This window comes from Pezoporus occidentalis, unplaced genomic scaffold, assembly GCF_034315485.1.
Source record: "Pezoporus occidentalis ecotype Australia unplaced genomic scaffold, CSIRO_AGI_Poc_V1 ctg2, whole genome shotgun sequence".
Classification (NCBI taxonomy): Eukaryota; Metazoa; Chordata; class Aves; order Psittaciformes; family Psittacidae; genus Pezoporus; species Pezoporus occidentalis.
Genome location: NW_026913855.1, coordinates 1,578,177 through 1,601,028, shown reverse-complemented (window position 1 = coordinate 1,601,028; position 22,852 = coordinate 1,578,177). Strand labels below are relative to the sequence as shown.

At 35.4% G+C, this 22,852-nt stretch overlaps 1 protein-coding gene across 2 annotated transcripts in view; it reads left to right on the top strand.

The window, feature by feature from the left end:
- The window catches only part of CDH18 (cadherin 18), a 255,786-nt gene that overhangs the window by 223,577 nt on the left and 9,357 nt on the right, over positions 1–22,852 (top strand). For both annotated transcript variants that reach the window (XM_062617680.1, XM_062617679.1), the window contains exons 10-12: positions 897–1,033; positions 10,216–10,337; positions 16,297–16,414. In XM_062617680.1, coding sequence (XP_062473664.1) covers positions 897–1,033; positions 10,216–10,337; positions 16,297–16,414 — 377 coding nt within the window. The remainder of the gene's footprint in view (positions 1–896; positions 1,034–10,215; positions 10,338–16,296; positions 16,415–22,852) is intronic.

The window sequence follows — 22,852 nt, the reverse complement described above, 5'->3', positions numbered from 1 at the left end:
AGAGCAATTGGATGGGACAAATAAATCCTTTTCACCAACATATAGCTTTCATATATCAAAAACTTCACAGAATAATAGCAGGCCTAACAAATTATCAGGAGAAAGAATTATGGTTTACAAAAGACTTAGAATCTTTTCCTTATGTTTTTTTCCATCAAATCTGAAGTTAGTGAAGAAGGCTTGATAGGGGTCTGTAATTGCTTCATTTTTTGTAAATGATTCCAGCTTTGAGAAAAAATGTTTTGTCACTCTCTAGTGTTCCCTCCTTCTGCTGCCATTACCCACTTCAAGGGTTTTACTTTCTCAGACAAAGTGCCCAGAAGTCAAGGGATTTAAGCAGGGCTGCTTAGTTCTCCTTGTAGGTTAGTGTCAATTGCAAGTCTGGGAAACATCTCTTTCTGTTGCTAGTCTCTGTAATGGTTACATTCAAAAGGGCTTTTGTCATCATGTAACCAACTTCATATCAGACAGACATGCTTCAAAACAGGTACCAGGACTGGGCATGCTGGTTTGCAGTGACAAGCAAATAAGCAGAATAATATCTTTATTTATTTCTGTTTTCTGCCTTTCCATTTTATGATTGTTTTAGTCAAAATATATGTGTATCTTACCTTTGATAGGATACTGCTGTGTAAAGTATCACCTTGTTAACAATTTATATCTTTGTGACTCACAGTGAAAACCTTGTTATTTATCAGAAGAAATGAAGCATTATGAAAGAACTGAAAAATATGGTGTTACTTTGGGTGTCTCCATAATTCAGAATTTTTCTTGCAGCGCTTTTAAAAATTTCTGTGACTTTAAAGGCTTGAAAGCAATATTCTTATGTGTCTTTCTGTTACTTCAGTTTATACATACAACAGTGAGTATATATTTGTTGGCTTATTTCTTCATAGGTATTTCATTGATCGTAACACAGAAGAAGATAGGTATTTCACCATTGATGCTAATACTGGGACCATTAAGACTGCCAAGATCTTTGACAGAGAGGAGACACCTTGGTACAACATCACAGTGGCTGCTTCTGAGATAGGTAAATAATATATTTGGCACATAGTATTAAAAAAAAACAAAATACAATACAAAACAAAACCCCAAACAGAAAAAAAGAAGAAGAATTTTCAGATTTTAAAAAACACTATCTTGAGATGTTATGTTTTTTTAAATATCGTTGTGTTCTGATTGGGGTTTTAGCCATTTTGGATAAAAGAGAGTTTTCTCTGTGTGTAGAAATTTCTTAATTCTACAGAACAAGTAAACAAACCTCCATGTGCCTGTGTAATTCCATCTGTGTAAATTTACTATGTTTTTCTGTATGAGATAGAAGGTTGACACTTTACCCAGGAACAGTTCCAAGCATTCAGTGTCCTAAAATCAACAGCTTGTGACTTTGTGTTTCATATTCCATATACCTTAGAAGAAAAGACTGTATAGTGTTGTCTGAGAGATCCAACCTTCCTTCTTGGATCTGCTGTTAACCTATTTCAGCAAATTGGCATGTTAGCTATGTCAATATTAAGTTATATCTGACAGGTGCCTAGTAGTTGCTGATTATCAGGGTGTACCCCTCGCCTTTTAATAGGCAGTTCGACAAGTAAAGATACAATAAATACTTGCTTGTGCATTTGAAAGGCCTCAAAGTGATGAAATTCCATTGCCTCAGATAAGCCCTGCAACAGTCAAGAAATGTCTGACTGAGTAGTCCCAGATAAATGTTTCTACATGAGGCAAAAACAGTTTAAAGAACATTTCAGTTCACCTTTTTATTACAGGGTTTTTATTTTGACACAGCCAAAGCTGTGAAGTTAAAAAATTCAACAATCCAAATGCAAGAGTCCCAACCTGGATCAAAAGATCCAGTCCAGCTAAGTATTCTTCATGATACTGTCTTCCAGTGGAAGAGATTTTGATTAAAACTGTGAACTACTTTAAGTATATCCCTTTCCTTTTTCCTTTCTTCCTTTTTCTTTTTTTTTTTTTTTTTTTCTCTGTGTAGTCTGTCACTGCCAAATGACACAATACAGGTTTTACCTGTAACGGCTGCTGCTGATGTTCCTGAGCCCTCTTTGCTTTGATCTGTTTCATCTCCAGGTTAAAAGGGAAGCTGTTCTGCCACTACTTTGCTAGTACACGTTGCAGAATTAACAGCACACACATATTTAATCAGGACAGCTTTTTTTTTTATTATTGTACCTGCTTTCACTATTAAATTGACATTTTAAATGAAGTAAATTTCTATTGTAAATAGTAAAAACTAGAGTTTTATGTTTAGCCCTTTAAAAAATGTCTCCACTGGCAGTGTCTTTGTATATAATGTGTATTATTTCAGTGCATCATGAAATAAAAGATAATTTAAGCTTAATCATAAGCAGGTGCATAGTAAGTGTTAATTTCAAATACAATTTAACAACCACATTGAAACATACTGAAAAAAGGAGTAGTTGCTAGTCTTTTAGGGAAGCCATCCAGATGTAAATTTTTTCAGAAATAAATCCTAATAGTATTACATTTAAATGTAGCTTTCTACACATTATTTATTTCACATGGTCAAAGGAGTGCTAGAACGTGTACTATGCTGAGAGAATAACATGGATAATGGAGAAAGATTGTGAAGGATTATGTTTATAACTAAAAGAAACTAGAATTGTTAAGGAAGATGGAGTACCTTTTTTTTTTTTTTTAAACAGCCTGCTTAGAATTCTTCATTCCAGGTGCAACTTATTACAGGAAAACAGAGATAATTTTTTTTCCTCCCCTGCATTTCTTAAAGTTGGCGTTGGAAAGGTAACGTACATTTACAGTGTTAGTTTGAAAAACACATTGGTTATGAATAATGGCAGAGACAGCGTTGAAGATGCTGCAGGTAGGTGGATGGCAGGCAGCCTTTCCTTGTGTCTGCTACTTTGGCCATTTTCTTACCTGCAATAATTTGAAAGTTACAACACTGCTGTACTCTTCCAAATACATTGTGAAATCTGTAATTGGATCTGTGATGGAAGAAGGAGCATATGGAATCTGTGATGGAAGAAAGAGCGTATGTTGTGTATACAACATCAAGGCCCAAACTCTTAAGTGCTGTCTAGCCCATACCTCCAGCCTTTAATGATGTGCACTTTGAAGTCCACAAGTAATTACAAAACTAAAGACTAGTTTTAGTTAAGAATAAAGCTAAAAATTAGGTTGAAGGCTATTTTAACAGATATTACCAAGTTTTTACTAAAATGTTAGTCACCTGTGAGAGTGGCAGAATTCATCTGACATGGTAAGAAGGCATTTGTAGCTTCTGTCACCATTTGCTTAGCCAGGAACTTAGCAGAATCTGCTTTGTACTGCTTAAACAGTAAGATGTGTTCAACTGTAATAATGTTATGGTTATAGTTAGTTTATTGAAGTGTTTTCCTGTCTTAAATTTACACTACACTGGCAGGATTCAGTTTCTACTGATCATCCTTTGGACAGGTATTTGGACCTGTGCTTGTTTTATGCAAAAGAAATTTAGAGTCAATATCATATTTCTGCCCTAAAATGTATGATTTCCTCATGTTTCATCTTTATTATTTCTGAACTTTTCATAAAACATTTACTTTCACCTTTATGCTTTGTATGCTATACACTCTGCATTGATCAGATTTCTCCTCTGAAATCAGAGGGAGTTCTACCACTTTTCTCTGTGGGAGTAATGATGTAGTGATCAGTGGGTTTTTTCTGTTTATGCAGCTACTTGTAAAGCATACCAGAATTCATTGGCATGGGAATGGGTGGGAGAACCCTTTTTCTTTTTAACATGTGTTGTTCTTTAACAGTAGCATACAGTGAGGAAGAGTGGGATTTTGATGTCCAGAACACATCACTAGAGCTATTGCTTTGATTGTTTCAGTACTGGTACTTCCTGAAAACTCCTTCTGGTATTAGGGAATAAGAAAAATGATAAAATACTGTATTTTATATTGAAGGATCTACGGACTATATTTAGGGCAGGAAGAAAAAATTCAGAATTAATGGTAGTAGGATTTTAAAATATGGTTTCACATAGAATTAATCACATTTCAATCACTTACTATAATTCTGTGGAAAAAGTTTTGTGAAAGAGGAAGGAGATTGATACAATTTGCTTGGCTCTTTTAAAGACTTCTGACCAAGTCTTTAAGAAGAGCAATGGAAACAGGAAAATACAGAGCAAGTGCACAAAGTTTTGTAACAGATGAGAAGCTGAGGAAAGAAATGGAGTCATAGTGAATGGTTGTTCCTTTGGGAGTGGAAGAGGTTAGTGTTGAACTGTTTAAAGGACTGGTGTAGGATCTGTCAATTCAAATTCTTTGTAATGATAGCACACAATGAGAGGAAGTGATTCAGATTCCTAAATAACCTCCCTGGCTGCTAAGAACTAAGGAAGATCGAGAGAAACATGTAATAACAAGACACATGAAAGTATGGGCTAGATAAATGAATGGAAAAGTGAATACTGTTTGAAATGTCAGGCTCCAAGGGCTGTGATCAGCAGGACGAAGTGCAGATGGAGGCTCATCACTACTGGTGTATCACGAGGGCTTGATACTGGATACAGTAATATTTAATCTTTTCATTAATTACCTGGTTGATGAGACAGTGCACTCTCAGCCAGATGGAAAACGATACACAGCTGGAGTTATGGCTGATATGCCAGAGGGTCATGCTGCCATCCCAAGGGGTCTCAACCAGCTGGAGAAATGGTTGAAGAGGAACCTTGTGAAGTTCAGTAATAGAAAATTCAGAGTCCAGCACCTGGAGACAAATAAACCCATACACTAGTACACATGCATCAGCCAATTGGCCAGAGAGCAGCTTTTCAAAAAGGGATGTGGAGGTACTGGTGGATGCCAGCTGGACATGAGCCAGCAATGGCTTGTGGCAAAGGCGGCCAATTGCATCCTGCAGTTGTGTGTCAGGAAGAGTGTTGCCAGCAGGTTGAGAGAGGTGATCCTTCCCCTCTATATAACACTGGTGAGGCCACATGTGGAATTCTGGGTCCAGGTTAGGAATCTCCAGTAAAAGAGAAACATGGAGCAACTGTCACTGGACATGGAGTCAGTGAAGGGGCACGAAATCATTAAGAACTGGAGTATCTGTCATACAAGGAGAGGCTGAAGGAGCTAGGACTGTTCAGCCTGGAAATGAGAAGGCTCAGAAGGAGAGTAAAGAAGATTAAAGATGAGCAAAGATGAACAAAAGCTCATCTGAGTAGTATCTATTGAAATGACAGGAGGAAATATGCTCAAATTGAAAAACAGAAAATTTAATTTAAACATTAGAAGAAAAATGGTTTTACTGTGGGATTGGTCAAAAATTGGCACAGATCACCTATAGAGGTTGTGAAGTCTCTGTTCTTGAAGATACTCAAAACCCAGCCGGACATGGCCCAGAGCAATTTACCAGTTGGGCTAGTTGACCCAGCTTTGAGCAGGACATTTGAACTTGCTGATCTATGGAGGTGCCTTGTAACCTCAACAGTTCTGTGATTTTGTGGTACTGGGAACTGTGTGTTGAATGTGGGGAAAAATAGCAATGTATACTCAAAGAAAATAGGTAGTTGTAAAAATAATTGTGGGTGATGTAATAAAGGTTTCTCTCTAGCATATAGTGGTACTGATAACAAAAGCAAAAGCAACAATAACAGCAAAACCCTCAATCATAGCCTCTGCAAGAAAAAAATGGCACTAAAATATAAATGGGTGGACTTCTGCCAGTTCAAAAGCCAATTTCCGTTAGTAAAATACATATAGGCTTCAAAGTTTTCAAAGCAGTACTGCAAACAGAACAAATAATAGTATCCTTGAAGTCTTTGTCCTCAATAAGAAGGCATAAAAGCTGCAGGGAGTAAAACACTGATGATTGAAGGAATTAGGGAATGTCTTGGCTTGGGAATGAGAGGATCTTAGCTTTCAGTAGTCATTTCTACTTAGAAATAGAGTAAGGAAGGCTGTATCAGAAAAGTCCTTTTAGATATTAATTCTAACAACTGAACTGTGTTAAATATCTTCTCAGTAGACAGGAAACCAGCTTCTAGGTAAAGCTTTCAGATGATGTTAACATCAAGAGATTACTGGATCCAGAAAGTACTGGACATGAAGATGGCTAATAAGAATATCTGTGGTTGTAATAATACGTGATTTTTTGAAAACAAATGCTTATATTTCAGAGATTTTAAAGATACTTTCTATTGGGAGCTTTTCACATATTTCTCTTACACAGCTGGTAAGTATACCAGTGTGTAAAATGGATTTATTTGCTAGATCATTGATCATTTTAGGATAAAATTGTGGTGGAGCTGAGTGTCTTCAAAATGCTCTACAATGGCTGAGAACAAAAAAGCAGACAATTTCCAAATACTCCACTAAAGAACCAACTTGAATGCAAGGAATGCACAAACTTACCTTTGAAGGGTTCATAAAGTGTTCTAAATCTGTAAAGCTTGTAAAGGCAGTGAAGAGCAGGAAAACTGAAATAACATGTTTTCTGCCATGTTCTGTCAGATCGCCACTGACTTAAAGAAATGCTAGCAAGAGACAGTAAGAAATGACCACATGAAAGAATATTGCACATACAGAGCTTTGATACCACAGTGTATTAGGAATCAAAATACTTGAGACATCATTATGCATTTGATTTTGTAGATGAAAATCTCCAAGGCTATCAGATACAATCACATAAGGGGGCTGGGAAGGAACGAAAACCAAAACAAAACAAAAACCTCAAATATATTTGCCTTTGTTTATGTCTTCTATATGTGCTTCACCATGTGTATGCTTCATACTAGCTTCAGAGAGTAAGACACTGAAGAGTTGAGTTAGAGCAGTACCTCGCTGATGAAATACAAAGTACCCTGTTATGGGGTATTGAAAGGATTCCAGGAAAACACAATTATTACCAAAAATACACAACAAAAAATAACTTTCAGAGATATTTTCATAGAAGGCAAATAAACCCTGTTCAGAATTAAAATACGTGAAAAGGCAGGACATCTCACGATAATAAGAGCTCGCAACAGTTAGTTTACTAACTGTAAAGAAAGTGTAAAAACATTCAGGTGCATGTCCAAATTATAACATAAGGATCTTTTTCGTTAATAAGTTTCAATAGAAACAGAAAGATATAAACAATTCAGAGGAAAAGAAAATTCATAGACAGAAATAATAATTTGCAGCAGCGACATATAAAACTCCTTGAGATTTTGAATAAATACTGAAAGCCCTAGAATTACATTAAAGAGATAAAGTATATAATTACAGTAAGGTGCAGTTATATCTTTTCTTTAGGTGCATACGTATGTTGCCACCTCATATTACCATCAGGGAACAGCAAGTTATGAAAAGAATTTGCAAGTTCTTTTCCATGTTTTATGGTTGCAGACTTCCGGTACCTAAATAGGGCCTACAAGAAAGTCCCTCTGGACAGGGACTTTTGACAAGGGCATGCAGTGACAGGGTAAGGGGAAATGGCTTTGAACTAAAATAGGGTAGATTTAGATTAGATATTAGGAGGAAATTCTTTACTGTGAGAGTGGTGAGGCACTGGAACCTTCCCACCAAGGAACCACTTGCCCAGAGAAGTCATGGCTGTCCCATCCCTGGGAAACTGTTTAAGGCCAGGTTGTATGGGGCTTTGAGCAACCTTGTCTTGTGAAACCTCCCGTGGCAGGGATCTGGGACTAGATGATCTTTAAGATCCCTTCCAACACAAACTATTCTGTGACTGTATGGTTATTGTACTGATTAAGGTCAGTATTTAATGTTGATGATACAAAAGCATAGACATTCTTTCTAATCCTGTGCTAGGTGGGTTAAATTGTTCACTCAGTCTTCATAATATCTGGTTAACTATAGCAGTCTAACAAAAAAAAAAAAAAAAAAGAAGGGGGGCAAAACTATAAAAGCACAAAAGACTTTTAATGTCAGAACTGTTATTCTGAATGTCATTCAGGTAGAATTTATTTAGATAAAGCCCTTTTGAATTTTGATAATATGAAAGGAAGTCTCAGACAGCAGTAGCTGTATTAAAAAGTTTTCTTAAATTGGGTTTTTTCTTAAATTGGGGTTTTAAAGTTTGCCCACAGAAATTAATGGAAAAAAAGTTTCAAGACTTGAGACTGTTGGTAGGGACTTCTGTAAGTTCCCCGAGGACTTTCTGGTGGAGAGGCTAATACTCAATGGAGTTGACTCACTCACAGATATTTAGTATCCTGGCAAATAACTATTTGTTTGGGAAAGTCTCAAGCATAAAAAAGCAACTCCCTAGCGTAGGTGAATAGCAGCGAAGTTTCTGCTTCAGTTACCCCTTAAAACAGTGAGCATTTACTTTGAAAAACCTACTCCTGAGACATAATGCTACTAAGACACAGAATAGATCTGACTGTTTTATAGTGCACAGGCCTGAAATATATATCAGCACCCATTATCTTAAAATTGGAAATTTGCCAAACTGCTGCAAGAAATTTGTCAAATAAACAAAAATACACTGCTAAAAGGACAAGTTTTTAGAGTGGTTTGGAGACCTCAGATGAGTAGTACACCTGAAAAAGTTTGGAGAAAATTGGAAAAATTGAAAAATTTCAGTAAGAAAATGTAATTTGCAAGTCTATAAATGTCTTCTGATTGTGGTGTTCTAACCTAATGCTAATGTTAATTGGGAATAGAGTTTCATATATTATCTAAGTTAAGTCTTCATTTTCTGTTGACTTTTTTTGATCTCCTTTCAATTCCCATTTTATGTGGTTAATTGACTAAGTTCAAAAAGTGAACTAAAGCCATCAGGCGAACATAGACATTAGTTAAAAAGAGAACATGAAAAATCTGAAGTGAACTTCTAAACCCCAGGCTCTTTGACTAGTATTGCAGGTGAAAACAGAGAAGGATAATGTCAAAAGAAACTTTAACATTCTCAAATATTCTTTCATTGAGAGGCTACCTTACTGATGGCTTTGAAGACAAATATGTGTCTAATTAACGTTTTTCAGAATTCTGAGGCCATTAAAGGTGTGACAAATTTAAGACATTTTACAAATGACCCTTTTTGTCAGAAGCATGATGTAGATTAATTAAGATCAAAATAACCAAGGCAAATGAGCTTTAGACTACTAATATAGTCTAATATAGAAATACTAGTATTTCTTTTTTTTTCTTTTTCTTTCTTCCCATGAGTACACACAGGGACATGCACTTTTAAAATGTCCATCTCTAAGACCCCGTTCTTCCATCTCGTTGAATTTCAGAGATGACTTTATTGTTTTGTACTGATAGTTTAATTTAATTGGTGAAAGTAAAATCAAGTTTGACATCTAACCAATTCATATTTACACAGAATTCAGAAGGCAGATTTTATTTAATTATAAAAAAGTTTTAATATAATTCTTTTAACAAAATAAAATTTTCCTGGTAATTAGTAGTAAGAACTAATTTTTTTTTAGTAAGAACTAATTTTAGTAAGATCTAATTTAGTAAGAACTAATTTAGTAAGAACTAATTTTAGTAAGAACTATTTTTTTTTTCCCCATTTTATCATGGAAAATGTATTCCTGTTGAACGGGTTCTATTTATTGAAATTTTTGAGGGTGAACTCAAAATTTTGAGTGTTAACTCTCACAGAAGTACACATCATAGCCTAAGGCACTGTTGCTTAAATATAGGTTTCTTACTGGTGTGTCACTGCTAAAGCAAGAATCTTTAACTATGCTGTGTAATAGCATAGAACCTTGTGAGGAAGGTGAACTCAAGCTTGGTAAAGGCTTCTATGTGCCTTTGCATTCATATTATCTTGTTATTTTTGTATTTTAAGGGACTGAGAAAAAGAAGAAGGTTTTAATATTTTTTTATTAGGTTTTACTCAATACTGCAATGGCACTTTCACATTTATTATAAAGTAATTGATCATTTCATAGCATACAGCGTGAAGGTATGTGATTACTCCAACAGCTTTCTGCCACCAGTTCTAGAGTAACTTGCATTTTTATTGTTACAGTATAACAGTGACTTAAGACTCATAACATACTTTTCACTTTTTTTAAAAATTATATTTCAAAACTGTTAATGAAACACAGCAGACAACTTTTAGTATCTTGCTACATGAAAGTCTGCAGGTTTATACAGTTCTCATCTAGTTATTGTTTAGATATATTTTAAATTGAGCATGTCATGGAATGTTTAATATTTCAAAAGGCTTAATACCCCCTTATGTATTTTACAGACAATCCTGAGCTAGTCAGCCATGTTCAAGTTGGTGTTAGGATCCTGGACATCAATGACAACCCTCCAGAGCTTGCCAGAGAGTATGATGCAGTTGTCTGTGAGAATGCAAAGCCTGGTCAGGTAACTCTTACAGTTATCTTTCTCCGAGTGAGAAGGAAGAATTATTTTATTTTTTAATATCATTTATGTAAGAAGTTTGATTTGGGGAACACATCATAACTCTTTCTGATTTCATTTTTGTTTTACATTTGATTCAGCTGTTATAACAGTATTAGGTTGAAGGGAGAAGATCTGGGAATTTATTCAATGTATCTTTCTTGTTGCTGAAAAAAATTACCAAAAATATCTTTGGTAAATATCTAAAAGTAAAGCTTCAATCTTGTCAGATAAGTAACGGAATTTGACAAATCATTATCCTGAACAAAATGGATGAAGCAGATTTAATATCTTTTATCTAAGTGCCATATGGTAGCATACAGCTCACTGAAGTGGCTGGTTAACATGGCTGCCATTTTCATTTTTGCATGTTGATTGACTTGAGCTTGCAGGATCATTATGGGAAAGATGTTGAAGGGGCTTTTCACAAATGTGAGCATGGGGAGGGGCAGAACTGAGACTGGAAATGTGATAGCTGAATCACATTCCAGTCGCTGCTGCTGTGATTGATGCACTTCATTGCAGCTCATGGTTTGACAATTTTTTTAAGTGCCTTTGGTTTTTTGCATAGATTGAGCTTTTACCTAGCACTCTATGCTGATTTTGTCTTTATACAGGTTTTAATTTGCAGTTGTGAACTCGTATATTTCCTGAGTGGTTTCTGTGGTTATGAAAACCATAAACCTTTAATAACTATCTTATATTAATCTAGATTTTCCTACAACAAACAAAAACATTTGATAGCTGCTACTTCATGCAGCAAGGAATTTTAGTTTAATTGCATGTTTCAGGAAGACCTATCTCCTTCTTCATTGTTTTTCTTTTTTTTTTCTTTTTTTATTTTAATCTTCCCATGCTGTCTTCAATCAGTATTTACCAGTTATTGTGTTGGGAGAGCAAAAGAGAGAGAGGGAGTAGCTGATCCCTATTTATTATCTCTGTGCTATTCATAAATCTTTAGCGCATTGCCCCTCAGCCATCTCTTGTCCAGACTGAAGAGTCCTACTTGGACAAGCTATGATAAAGTCCTTCTATGCTTTTGATCATTCATCTTGTCATCCATTAAACTTCCTCCAGTTCCTCTCTATTCACCTTGAGATGAGGAAACAAGATTCACAATGCAGTGGTCTATAATTCTTATCATAGTTTCTGATTCATAGTATATGATCTCTGCTTTGTTCTCTTCCTTTGCTAGCAATTTCTAACAGTTTTCTTTTTAACCACTAGTAAGCACTGAATGCAAAAAACTGTCTGCCATAACACCATTATCATTGGAAGTAATGGTCAACTTAGAGTTCATCATCATGTATGTGAAGTTAAGACTTTATGTCAATGTATAAAGAATTTCACCTGTCCTTGTATTGCCTGGCTACCCAGTATTGGAGGTCTTTAGTGTCAGCCCTTCCTTTTTTCCTCTTTGAACAACTCAGTATCATAAATAGGCGGGCTGATTATTCATACTCTTTATAAAATGGTCAGTGTAATAATGAGCAAATGGCACAGCATAAACCTGTTTGGAACAGGAAATCCCTGTGACTTCCTCTCTTTGTGGAATAGACATTTTACAGAAGAGACACTATTTCCTGTCTTTTGAGCAATTACTTGTGCAAGGGCCTTCCCTCTTATCATATAGTTTTCTTAAGTGCTCTTATTGAGACACCTCACTCAAAGCCTTTGAAAATCCAAGTAGGTCTATCGACTGAATATCTCTTATTAGCATGCTTATTAAAGTAAAAATAATGTTCTGAAAACATTAATTAAAGCCTTAATAGAAGAATTAGAACTTGTAAAAAACTATTTTTTAAAAAAATAAGGTGACATTTCTTAGCATAAGTTGCAACTGCTTTCAACATATCCTGATATTTTTAAAATTTATATAATTTAACATAATTGTTATAATTAATAATAAACTAAAGCATGCAGCAAAGCTAGCTCAGAAATGCACTGTTAGCTGGGTGGGGGTGGTGTTGGTAGTGAGTAGCTGATGTTTCTTATCAGCAGAGTCTTAACTCTCCAGTACTAGCTTCGCAAATAGAAATTTACAAGAGATGTTTAAAGGATAAAATAAGCTTTCCAGTAACATCATTTGCTCCTGATTTCAGTCAGCATCCTATTTCTCTCAGAGCTACCATTGCAAGCATGAGTGACTCCTGATCTCTGCAGCATCGCAGTTAACACCCAAGATTATTGCTACCATGAAGTATTCTACAAGCAGAAGTACAAACAGTAGACTCTTAAAGTAGCTGGATCAGCATGCTATTGTATTCTTTAACAGGCCTCGATCACATATATGACATGCACTAATTTTTATATGCATTGCATGGCAAGGCTTCAGAAAACATTGTGAAATCATTCCACTGTACAAAAAACAAAACAAAAACAAAATACAAAAGTACACATCTCTTACTCATAATATTGTGCTGTCTAGTTTAATAAAGAAAATGACAGTGTTCAACAAATATTAGGGAAGGACAAATAAACAAGGATTACAGAACAAGACAAGTGTTCCATATGCCAAAAAGCATGCCCAGCTGGATGGTTTTGGATCACTAAAAAGGTAGTATTTACTCTGAGTATTCATCATCTTGTGAGAAAGATTCATAAGATTTAGCACTAAAGAACAAATTCTGTCAGGTACTGCCAGGCATTTCTGTTTGACTAGTGCTTTTGAGGTAGAGCTCCAGCCCTGCACTGCCCTGGAAGAGCCCGGTTTCTTTCCTCAGCAGGTCCATTCTGACTGTGTTATGTGCAAGATAAACTAACTAGTAGTTTGTCGCTGGAAGACTTTTTGAGTTTGCTTGTTTGTGTTCAAGAGGCTTCTATGTAGAGAAATCACAGTATCATTTAATTGCACAGCCTCTTGTCTCTTGCTTCCTTTCCCTCCACAGCTCATTATAGTTCCTTCAAAAATAAAAAAAAAAGCCAATAAAACTTAAGGACTTAAGTGCTTAAATGAATCCCCCTAAAGCATAGCAAACAGAAAAAGCCTGTGGGAAGATGAGCATTTCCATGCTGAAGTGACAGCTTTACTGCCTTAGCAATCACCTTGTTGTCAAGATAAACTAAGTATCTCCAACACCTTACAGGTGAAGCCTGGTTGATCTTATATATTAAAGTAAGTAAAGTAGCTGTATTTTGATCTTATATAGTATCTAGACTTGGAGAACTCTTGAATTCTAGAAATATACTGATTTTGTGAGTGATTATGAAATATAAGTGTAGGAAAATGAAATTTTTCAGTCTTCTGCAAAATGAACTTAAAAATATTTTTTCCATTGCTTCAAATGCATTTTTTTTAATTATTTTAAGGATAATAAGAGCAAATAGTGATGTAAAAAAAAAGTTAAATGCTTTGTTTTGAAAAGTGGAGTGAAGAGTTTATAGGTTTTTTGAGTGTTTCCAAGTTCATTGTTTCTCCTGGCAGAGTATGAACCTATTAAAATTTCTGTCTAGATCTGCAAGTCACATTCACTACAGCTCTCCAAAGATAATTTTTTTCTGGGGCTTTTCAGGGGAATAATAGAGAAAGTTGTTATAGTAGTGAAATGTCATTTCCCTGACACTATCCATCACTGTACATGTTCGTGCCCGCGCACACACACATACATGTACAAAGAACTTCTTCAGAATCAGGGTGTATAAATATTGTGCTGTCAACATGAGCTACCTTACCCTGGATGCTCTTATTTCTAATAGCCAAAAGAAATCAATGTTAGCAGCCAAGGAACATCTCTGCTATAAATTTGTCATGTGTATATTTTCTCTTTTATTGATTCAGTTCTGGAAAGTATCTGAGTAAAATTTAGTACCTGCTCTCTATCCTCCTCAATTAGTTCTCCTCCATTCTTGAAACTCCCTCTTTTCTTGCAACTCTTGGCTTTAAAAATAGCATAACCCTCCAGTTTCATCGCTTCAGTGCTGTCAACTGAGCTTTACAGCAGCTGAGGTTCTATGTCTACATTTCTGTTTCAGTCAGCTTGGTAAGGTGAATGTTAATGTCTACTAATAGGCCATTAATTATTTGGGTCATTAATTAGAAAAGGTTAACAGTACGTTTGAGTCTTAAGGGGACACACACTTTTGTTCCTCACCTCCGGATTAATCTGAAAGAGTGTGTACGGTGACAGTATATTTTGTGAGTTTTAAAATTAGTCCTAAAACCAAATTTTTTTTTTTTTTTAAAAGTCTTGTGGCAAAGAGGCCTTGATCACAGGTATTTTTGTTGCAAAAATGGCATGTTCTTGAAGCGAGATTCTGTAAAATGTCACTGAACATTTTATGGAAGAGAGGACGACAGGACAAAAGTCTGTCTACTAGGCTGTCAACTAAAAGCTGAAAGTGCTTGGCAGAATGACTTATGTTTCAATGATAAACAGTACTGAGGATTTGTAAACACCATTTAATAAATCCATATCTTTTTTTTATGATCTTGCCTGAACTTTTCACAACTATGCATGGTCTTTAACAGTATTTTTAGTATTTGAGTAGTAATAAAAATTGATTCTCTTGAAAATATTTCTCCATCAACTTCACTTTTTTCTTGTTTTGCCTCATACTTTTTTAGCATTATTAGCTGAATAGATCTAGCTAAGTTAATCTTACTTTTCTGGTTTTACATGGTAGGTATTTCAATAACAGATATGCTACCTTAGCAAAATTCAGTAGAGAACAATTAGCTTTTGCCAGGCATTTTCACCAATATTACCATGACTTTGGCAAGCTGCATGATTATAGATGTCTCCGACTGATCTTATTCTACTACAGTTTACCAAAAATTATTACAACAAACTTCTAAAATATTCTTAGCAATTATCATCAATATTATTAGTTGTGTCATGTGTGTATAATCAATATAATGTACTATATTGTATATAGTCAAAGAAATAAGCATTGTGCTCTATGTATTTGTTTAAATATGTGTTTGTTTTGCTTCTCTTATGTGAACAAAGGTAGAGAACTGTATGTTGTCTTTTAGTTTTAAAATAGGCCAGATCCGTGAGCCTGTACTGTTTATGCTTCAGGTTCAGTCCAGACGGGCTACAGCTGAACAGTGAACAGAAAAATTCTCATGAAAAGAGCTCTTTCCCTCCCCCTCTCATGTTCCCTTAGGATATCTATCAGCTCTGTGCAGCTGTCTGTGTGGGCTTCACTGCCTATATCACAAGAACAACTTTTATTAAATTCTACTTTAGCACTTCAGTTTCCAGACCCAGCATGAAAATGAAAGCAGGAGTAGAAATATTGCTTGGTCACACATTCCAAAAGCTTAGCTCGTATTTAGTTGAAAGTAAATCTTAGAAACCACCGGGGCTTTCAAAGGGAAAGGTGCTACCTTTCAAAAATACCTCTCCCATCAAATTCTGTTGCTTTGGGGAAAACCAGACTAAAATCAGGACTGGCTGCTGTTCCTCGTGTTCTGATCTCAGTCAACTTAAAAATGATTCTTAAGAGGAATTTTAGTCCGCCAGTATTATATACTTGCCATTTTGGTTAAACAGTTACTTTTCATGACCAATAGAAGTACATCTAATTAGTGGGATGGCTAGCAGATGGTGGTCCTCATAGAACATCCTGGTTCAGCCTGAATTTTGGCTCCATAAAAACAGATGTTTAGGTGAAACTCTAATTCTGAAAGTCACCAGTGTGTAATGAGGAAGGTGAAAATCTCTGTACCAGGTCCTGAATGTATCATAATGTCAGAAAGTATAGATGCTTTAGATGCTTTTACCTAGCCCTGAGGTGTGGTTGCTAAAATATTTCATGCTGGTGAAATCAAATTAATGGCCCAGTCACTTCATCAGTTGAATTTAGCAGCCGTGAAGTAGAAAATTAAAATAAGGTAAGTTTGAGCATCCTGATGAAGCCAGGTACTATTTGGGTCAAGTTCAAATTTCAACACCTTCACTGTTAATTTTTATTTCAGGTAATTCAGACTATCACTGCAACTGACAAAGATAACTCTGCAAATGGGGCAAGATTCCATTTTTCCCTTGATGAAGGGCTTTCTTTGAATCCCAACTTTACTCTAAGGGACAATGAAGGTAAATCAAATACATAAATCTCAAAGAAATGGGTCTCTGTTTTGTCTGGGATGTCTTATTGAACAGAACAGTTTCCATGAGTTTCTTGACAGAAGAGGAAAACTGTAATCTGTCATCACTGAACTGGCTGATATCAAGGACATGGTGTATACAACATATTGCAAACTATGAATAATTGGAAATTATGAATAATTGCATTATTTTAATATATATTGCATTTTATTTTAGCATTTATACTTCACACTTTCAGGAATGTTTTTAAAAAGTGGATTAGCGAGAAAGATGTTGGCAATTTGGTTTATTTCATGGTGAATAGCACTGAGTGGGTACTGTCAAGGTTATTGCTGGTTATTGCTTAAAGGAGAAAATAAGAATTTACAGGGCATAGAAAGCTGAATTAATGCTTACTTTTACAGCTGTGATACCATGAACAGGTCCTTCAGTGCTTCCTGGATGACTTCATGCCCTTCCTAACAAAGTGTGCCTAAAAAGTACAATCAGAAGTTCACAGCAAATAGGCCCAGAGGGAAAATGGCCTTCAGGGTCACTTTGCACAAGTGGTTATGAGCATGTCTTGAATCAAAGAATCATTTAGCCTTAAAAAACAAAAACAAACACACACACCCCCCCCCAAACGCCAAACAAACAAAAAAACAACCCAAACAAATCAGCCTTATTATTTATTGAGACTTACTTCGTGGTTTCCATTTTAAAACCTGATGAAAATGAAAGTAAACTTTAAATGCTTGTCTGTAGTCTTCCTCTTGAGCTTTAGTGTATGTGTGTATTGTGAAGGTTGGTTTGTATGCTGTGTGGAAGGATGGGGTGGTTGGCTTTATTTTACAGCTATATTTTTGCAGTATTGCCATGGAATACCTTCTGAGATCTTACAGATCACTACTCATCTGTAATGACTGAGAAGCATTAACTCCATCACTGCTACATACATTAATGTTTAAACTATTATTCATGATATTTTTTATCTGTTTCTTAAAACCTTTCAGGGAAGAATACCGCATAATCCTCCTAAAGAATCTGTTCCAATGTTTAACTATACACACAGCAGGAAAAAAATAATCAAGTCATGCTATTTATTTGATCTAGATTCATTGTCCTGAAATTCTGATTCCAAAAGAGATCAATCCAATATCTATCAATATTTAAACGCTAATAATACTTGATGGACTAACTCATATATTAAAAATATTCCTTAAATGATGACTCCAGCCCTTTCCCATATTAATATATCACTTCCACTCAGATAGTCATAGCAAATGCCAGAGGGACTGTTTCTGAAAGAAGTGTACTGTTGTGTATATTTGTATCTGAGTCCAAGATTCAGATAAACTCCTTGAATATTGGACTGTGTTCTCATTTGAAAGACCATGGCTGTGTTCATTTCCATACAAGATGCTTCTGTCTAGATGTGGTTTTGAATAACTGTTGAAATTGTGATTCATAATAAAGTAGATAATTTATGGTCTTGAACATATTTTACTTGGGATTTGTATTGTATGTTGTTTACTAACAGTGGAAAATGCTGTGTTATACTTTAAGGACTGCATATCAACACAAGTTGTTTACCAAAATAGGTGTATGAGAGGGTTAGAAATTTTCAGAAATCTCTAATGCATCAGTGTCATGCCTTGGGTATAAATATGCAGTAGTAAGTACTTGCTGTTTTCTTGTTACCTCCCAAAGAGCAGTGAGCAATGATTTTGCCACCAACAGCAGAAGGCAAGGTTTGGATTATCCTAAATTGGATTTGGCAGGGGAAAGCAGGGGAAAGAACTGGAAAAGTTTAAGCTAAAGGCCTTTTGTGCATTATGTTTTTATTTTATCTAAGGAGACACGAAAAGTAAGTATGCACTCCCTGTGCATCTCACAAAAAACTTCTACACATACAGAAACTCAAGAAATGCAGTTTGCCCACATAATTAACGCAATGACAGTTTAAATCAAATTATAGTAAGAAATTTATCTTAAAAACAAAAATATTTTCATTGTTTTGCTTTTCACATGACGATTTGATTGTATTGTTTAAACGATGCCCTTTACTGGGACCTTTGTGATACAATCTATATGTAAAGTATCAGTGAAGCACTTAGAAAGCACAGTAAGTATCCAGATATCTGGCATTTGCAAGTTTAATATTCATCATCTATTCTAATTCATAAACGTAATTTTTGTTGCTTTTTATTTTAGGAAATAGATGAGAGAAGGTGCACAGAATAGGCTTTTCTTATGTCTGTGGTAAGTTTGCAGTTTTGAAAACCCATGGTTTTGAGCATCAGCTGTTAAAAAGAATCAGATGCTCTTAACACAAGGTAGCTGCTATTTTTTCCCTATGGATGCAATAATTAAAAAAAAAAAACAAAAACAAAACAACTACCTTAAGAGAGTTTTCAATAATGTTTTGCAGAACAATAACAACAAAATCTCATATCACACTGAAAGTGGTATTCAGTGGTAGCTGTATCTGTCACTGCAAATCTATATTTGTCTTACAGTCATCTTTGGAGCCAGTCATCCTTTCCTTTTCTTTCTTCAGGACAAAGGTTTCATTTCAGAAAAATCTAAGTACGCATTTTCTTCCCTTGTTTTCATAACCTAGAACAAGAGAATTCTGCTTCTTGAGCCCAAATACACTATTGCATGAATGTTCCCCTATTCCATTTTCATCAGTAGAGCTACAAGACCTATAAGCTGCCACAGTAAACTGGGTCTTTAAATATTAATGCTTATATCTATGCACTTTGATGAAAATGTAGAGGACTTGCACAAGCATAAGATTTCATATCTTGTCTGTACCTACCTATATGGGCTGCAGCATTATACAGTCACAGCATGTATATGATTCAGGTCAATAATATTCTATGGCTTCCACAGAGGAAATAGATATTAAAGTGTCAGTGCAGATAGTTGATCATATGACCAGTTAAACTTTTATCTCTGAATAAGACGAAAGTACAAACCTGAGCTACTGTCTTTACTCATTAACAATCCAGAATATTAAAGCTCCAGCCTTTGAATATGCAACCTCATAGCAAAGAGCTTAAAACCCTCAGGAAAGTGGATATCAAGAGAGAGCCACAGGGCTATACAAAATATGCAGTCCAGCAGAATGTAAGAGTTCTTGGATCACCTTCTGGATTCTCTTGGTGTTTACAATTTTCATTTTAAAGAACTAAAAAAAAATGGAAGAGACAGAATATTATACTTTTTTCCCTACTGGCTGGATTCTTATGCTATAGTAGATTCTTTGTTGCTATTTGGGTTTTTTTTTTTACACTGACAAAGTGTAAAAAAGTAAAGTAAAAAAGTGTATTCAGGGAGAATAAAGGCTTCAGAGTATAAACAAGAGAACAGCCAACAAAATGGCGCAGTATCTGTACACATGTAAGCAAGCCAGAACACGAACTGCAATAGAATTTGTTTGCTATACAAAGAAAACAAATTAAGTTGTAATCATTTCCTGCAATTTTAGAGAGAAACCCAGGGAAGATGCCTTTTTATTTGCTTGGGAATTGTATTATGAAGGTTTTAAAATGAAAACAGGGCTGTTTACAATTTATTCTGTCCAGAAAAATGTTGCAATTTCTATTAAAACCTGAGCAGCCAAATATTGGAGGTGCTTTGATGTTGCAGTTCAGATACTACGTAACTCAGTTCATTGTTGTCTGTGTTATTCTCACTTTGTTTTTTCGGATTTTATCGCAGATAATTTTTTAATGCTTTTTTTCACTTGTGCATAATATCTCAAATTTACACTTTTTTGCCTAACCAGAAATATCTGCCTGGGCAATATAAGACTAAACCACCTTCTGTTGGTGTATCACAGGAAAGATGAAAGAACTTCTTCATACTAGATCTGGTTTTCAGTACTTAATTTTAAATTGTACTTTTTTCTTTTTTTTTTTTTTTTAATCCTGAAGCATAATATTTTTCTAGATGCTTAAGGAATGGTTGATATATTTGTCAAAATTCATCAGTTTGATAGAAAATGCATTGAGTATACTTCATTGTTATGATATCCCCAACTGTTAATACATAGACACACACATTAGCATAGTCTGTCTGTCTTGGTTTAAAAAATTAATTCTCTCTTCCTTCCTGCCTATTTTTTTACCTGTTAAAGACTTTCAGAAGTTGCATGACACTTTTCAAGGAGCTGGCAAAAGACTGAACCCTCAAAGAACAGTTCACTTAAGTGCAAAAGAACGTTTATGAATTTTATGCACTGTAAAGCATCGTTTTGCCAGTGGAATTTTTTATCACAAGATATACAGTGTAACATAGATGCTTCAATGGCTATTGTAAATATCCTGGAAGATAAAGGTTTGTGCAGGAGCTGCGTACATTCACCCAACACTGCCAGTATGATTTGTACATTGTAGTACTTCAATAAATTGAGACTGATGACTTATGAAAGTAGACAAAGTTTGCATTACCTTCAAGGAAGACCAGCTCCCAAGAGAATGCTTAGCATTTGTTCTCCTTTCCTTTTATTTCTTCAGGAAAAAAGTTTCATTTCACAAAAATATTTGCAGTTTTATTTTTCCCCTCTGCCCACTTTTCTCAAAGTGGCTTTTTGAAAATTGCCCAGTGATGGAGAACATTCTGGAGTCAGAACAAAGGTAGGCCATTTTTCTGATGTTATCCCTTTGGAGAATCCTTTTTGTTAATGTTATGCCAAAAGATACATTAATACCCACAGAAGGAGAGACCTGGTTTTCTATGAAATCTAGAGCATGATGAGTTCAATAGCATCTGCATAAAATGAAATTTGTGGCATGTTCATCCACCCATGCCTGTGATGCAAATTAACATTTTTCCTGTGTCACAGATGAAAAATGAGTAAAAACTAGATCAGTTTTACATGACATGTGGTTATTTAGGAAGAGAGCAAACTCCAGAGAGTAATTCATCCCATCCCAGCGTGAATTCCCTTGGTGAAATTTCTGTTTATCTCTTCCTTTATATGCACAAAAGTCTTATCTACAACCATATTGCACAGGATGTCTGTAGCAGCTCAGCGATCTGGCTTTAGGGCTTAAGAGATGCAAATAAGCATGCCATGTCTTGGTTGCTCTGGAGTGTCTGAAGTGGCATTAAAGAGGTCAGGCTGAAACCCCCTCTTTGCAGTACAACTTAACAGGAAACAGCTACGTAATTCCTGCCTTCCTTTACATCAAAGTGGCATGTTTGCAATGGTTATGTAGTATTGCAAGTTCCTACTGCCCTTCCATGAAATATCCTGTAAAGAAGACAAGTTGTAATGAGAGAGAAATGGTATCTGAGAAAGTGGAATGTTAGCATTATACATGGTAACTGTAAGTACAGTCCATAGCAGTGCTATTACTGTAAATGGGTTGAATGCTTAAGCAGGTGTTGTCACCAAATCAATATATAAAACAAAAATAGGACTTTTTGTACAAAGTACAGAAAATAAGGACTAGCTGCTGTAGGAGGAGACTTTTTTCTTCCTCAAGCCTCTGAACATCTTTGATCACTTTTTGATTTTAAAAAGTTGGGTCTGACTGATCAGATAGGTGGGTTAGTGTATAGGTTATTCATGCATTTCTTTCAATGCTGCTACCTGTCGGTGTTTCACAAACAACTCCTAAGTAGGTAAGTATGTTTTAGGCCCCAAAAGCTTTCCATGTTGCTTTTCATTTTTGCTACCCAATGAACTAAAAATTTACAATAGCTTTTTCCCCACTGGCAAGAGCTTTGAAACCAGCACAAAAGAAAAAATATTTACAAGTGTTATCAGTAAAGAAATGCCTATCAGTATAGTCCCACATAAGCAAACTGCTCTAACTTTAGAAATATAAGAAAAGCAAATCATTCTAATGTATTTTCTTTGGGTTTAATTAGTTATGACTTCTGAGAAAATTTATAGAAGTTGCTGGTATAGGCAGAGCTGAAAATTAAAACATGCCTTAAGCTATAAAGAGGATTTTACTTTATTTTTTTTATTTCCATTTCTCTTGTGTCTGCCTCTAATGTATAATGAGCCAAAGGAATTCTCGAATTGTGAATACTAAATGAGAATCTTCCAAAGTGCTCCAGTAGTCACCTTCCATGGTGTTATCACTGTATTTCAGCTTCCTCGTTTTTCCTATGCTCTCTTTTCTTTTCATAGCTCTAGAACTCAGTGTAAGAAGGCAGAGATGATGGAGAAAGGAATGGGAGAACAGCTTTGTATACAGTGTGCAGTCTAGCTTAATAAACTACCACTTCTTCAGAGTGTGAAGAACTGCTGCATTAGAGCCATGAAGAATTTCCCATGTGTAACCTCAAACCCACTTGAGATTAATATTAAGCCCTAATTGTGACATTTGCAAAGCACAGCCCAAATACAAGAAAGTTTAGATCATGAAATGGGTCAATGTGCACCACAGGGAATTACACAAATCACTCCCTATGCTGGTG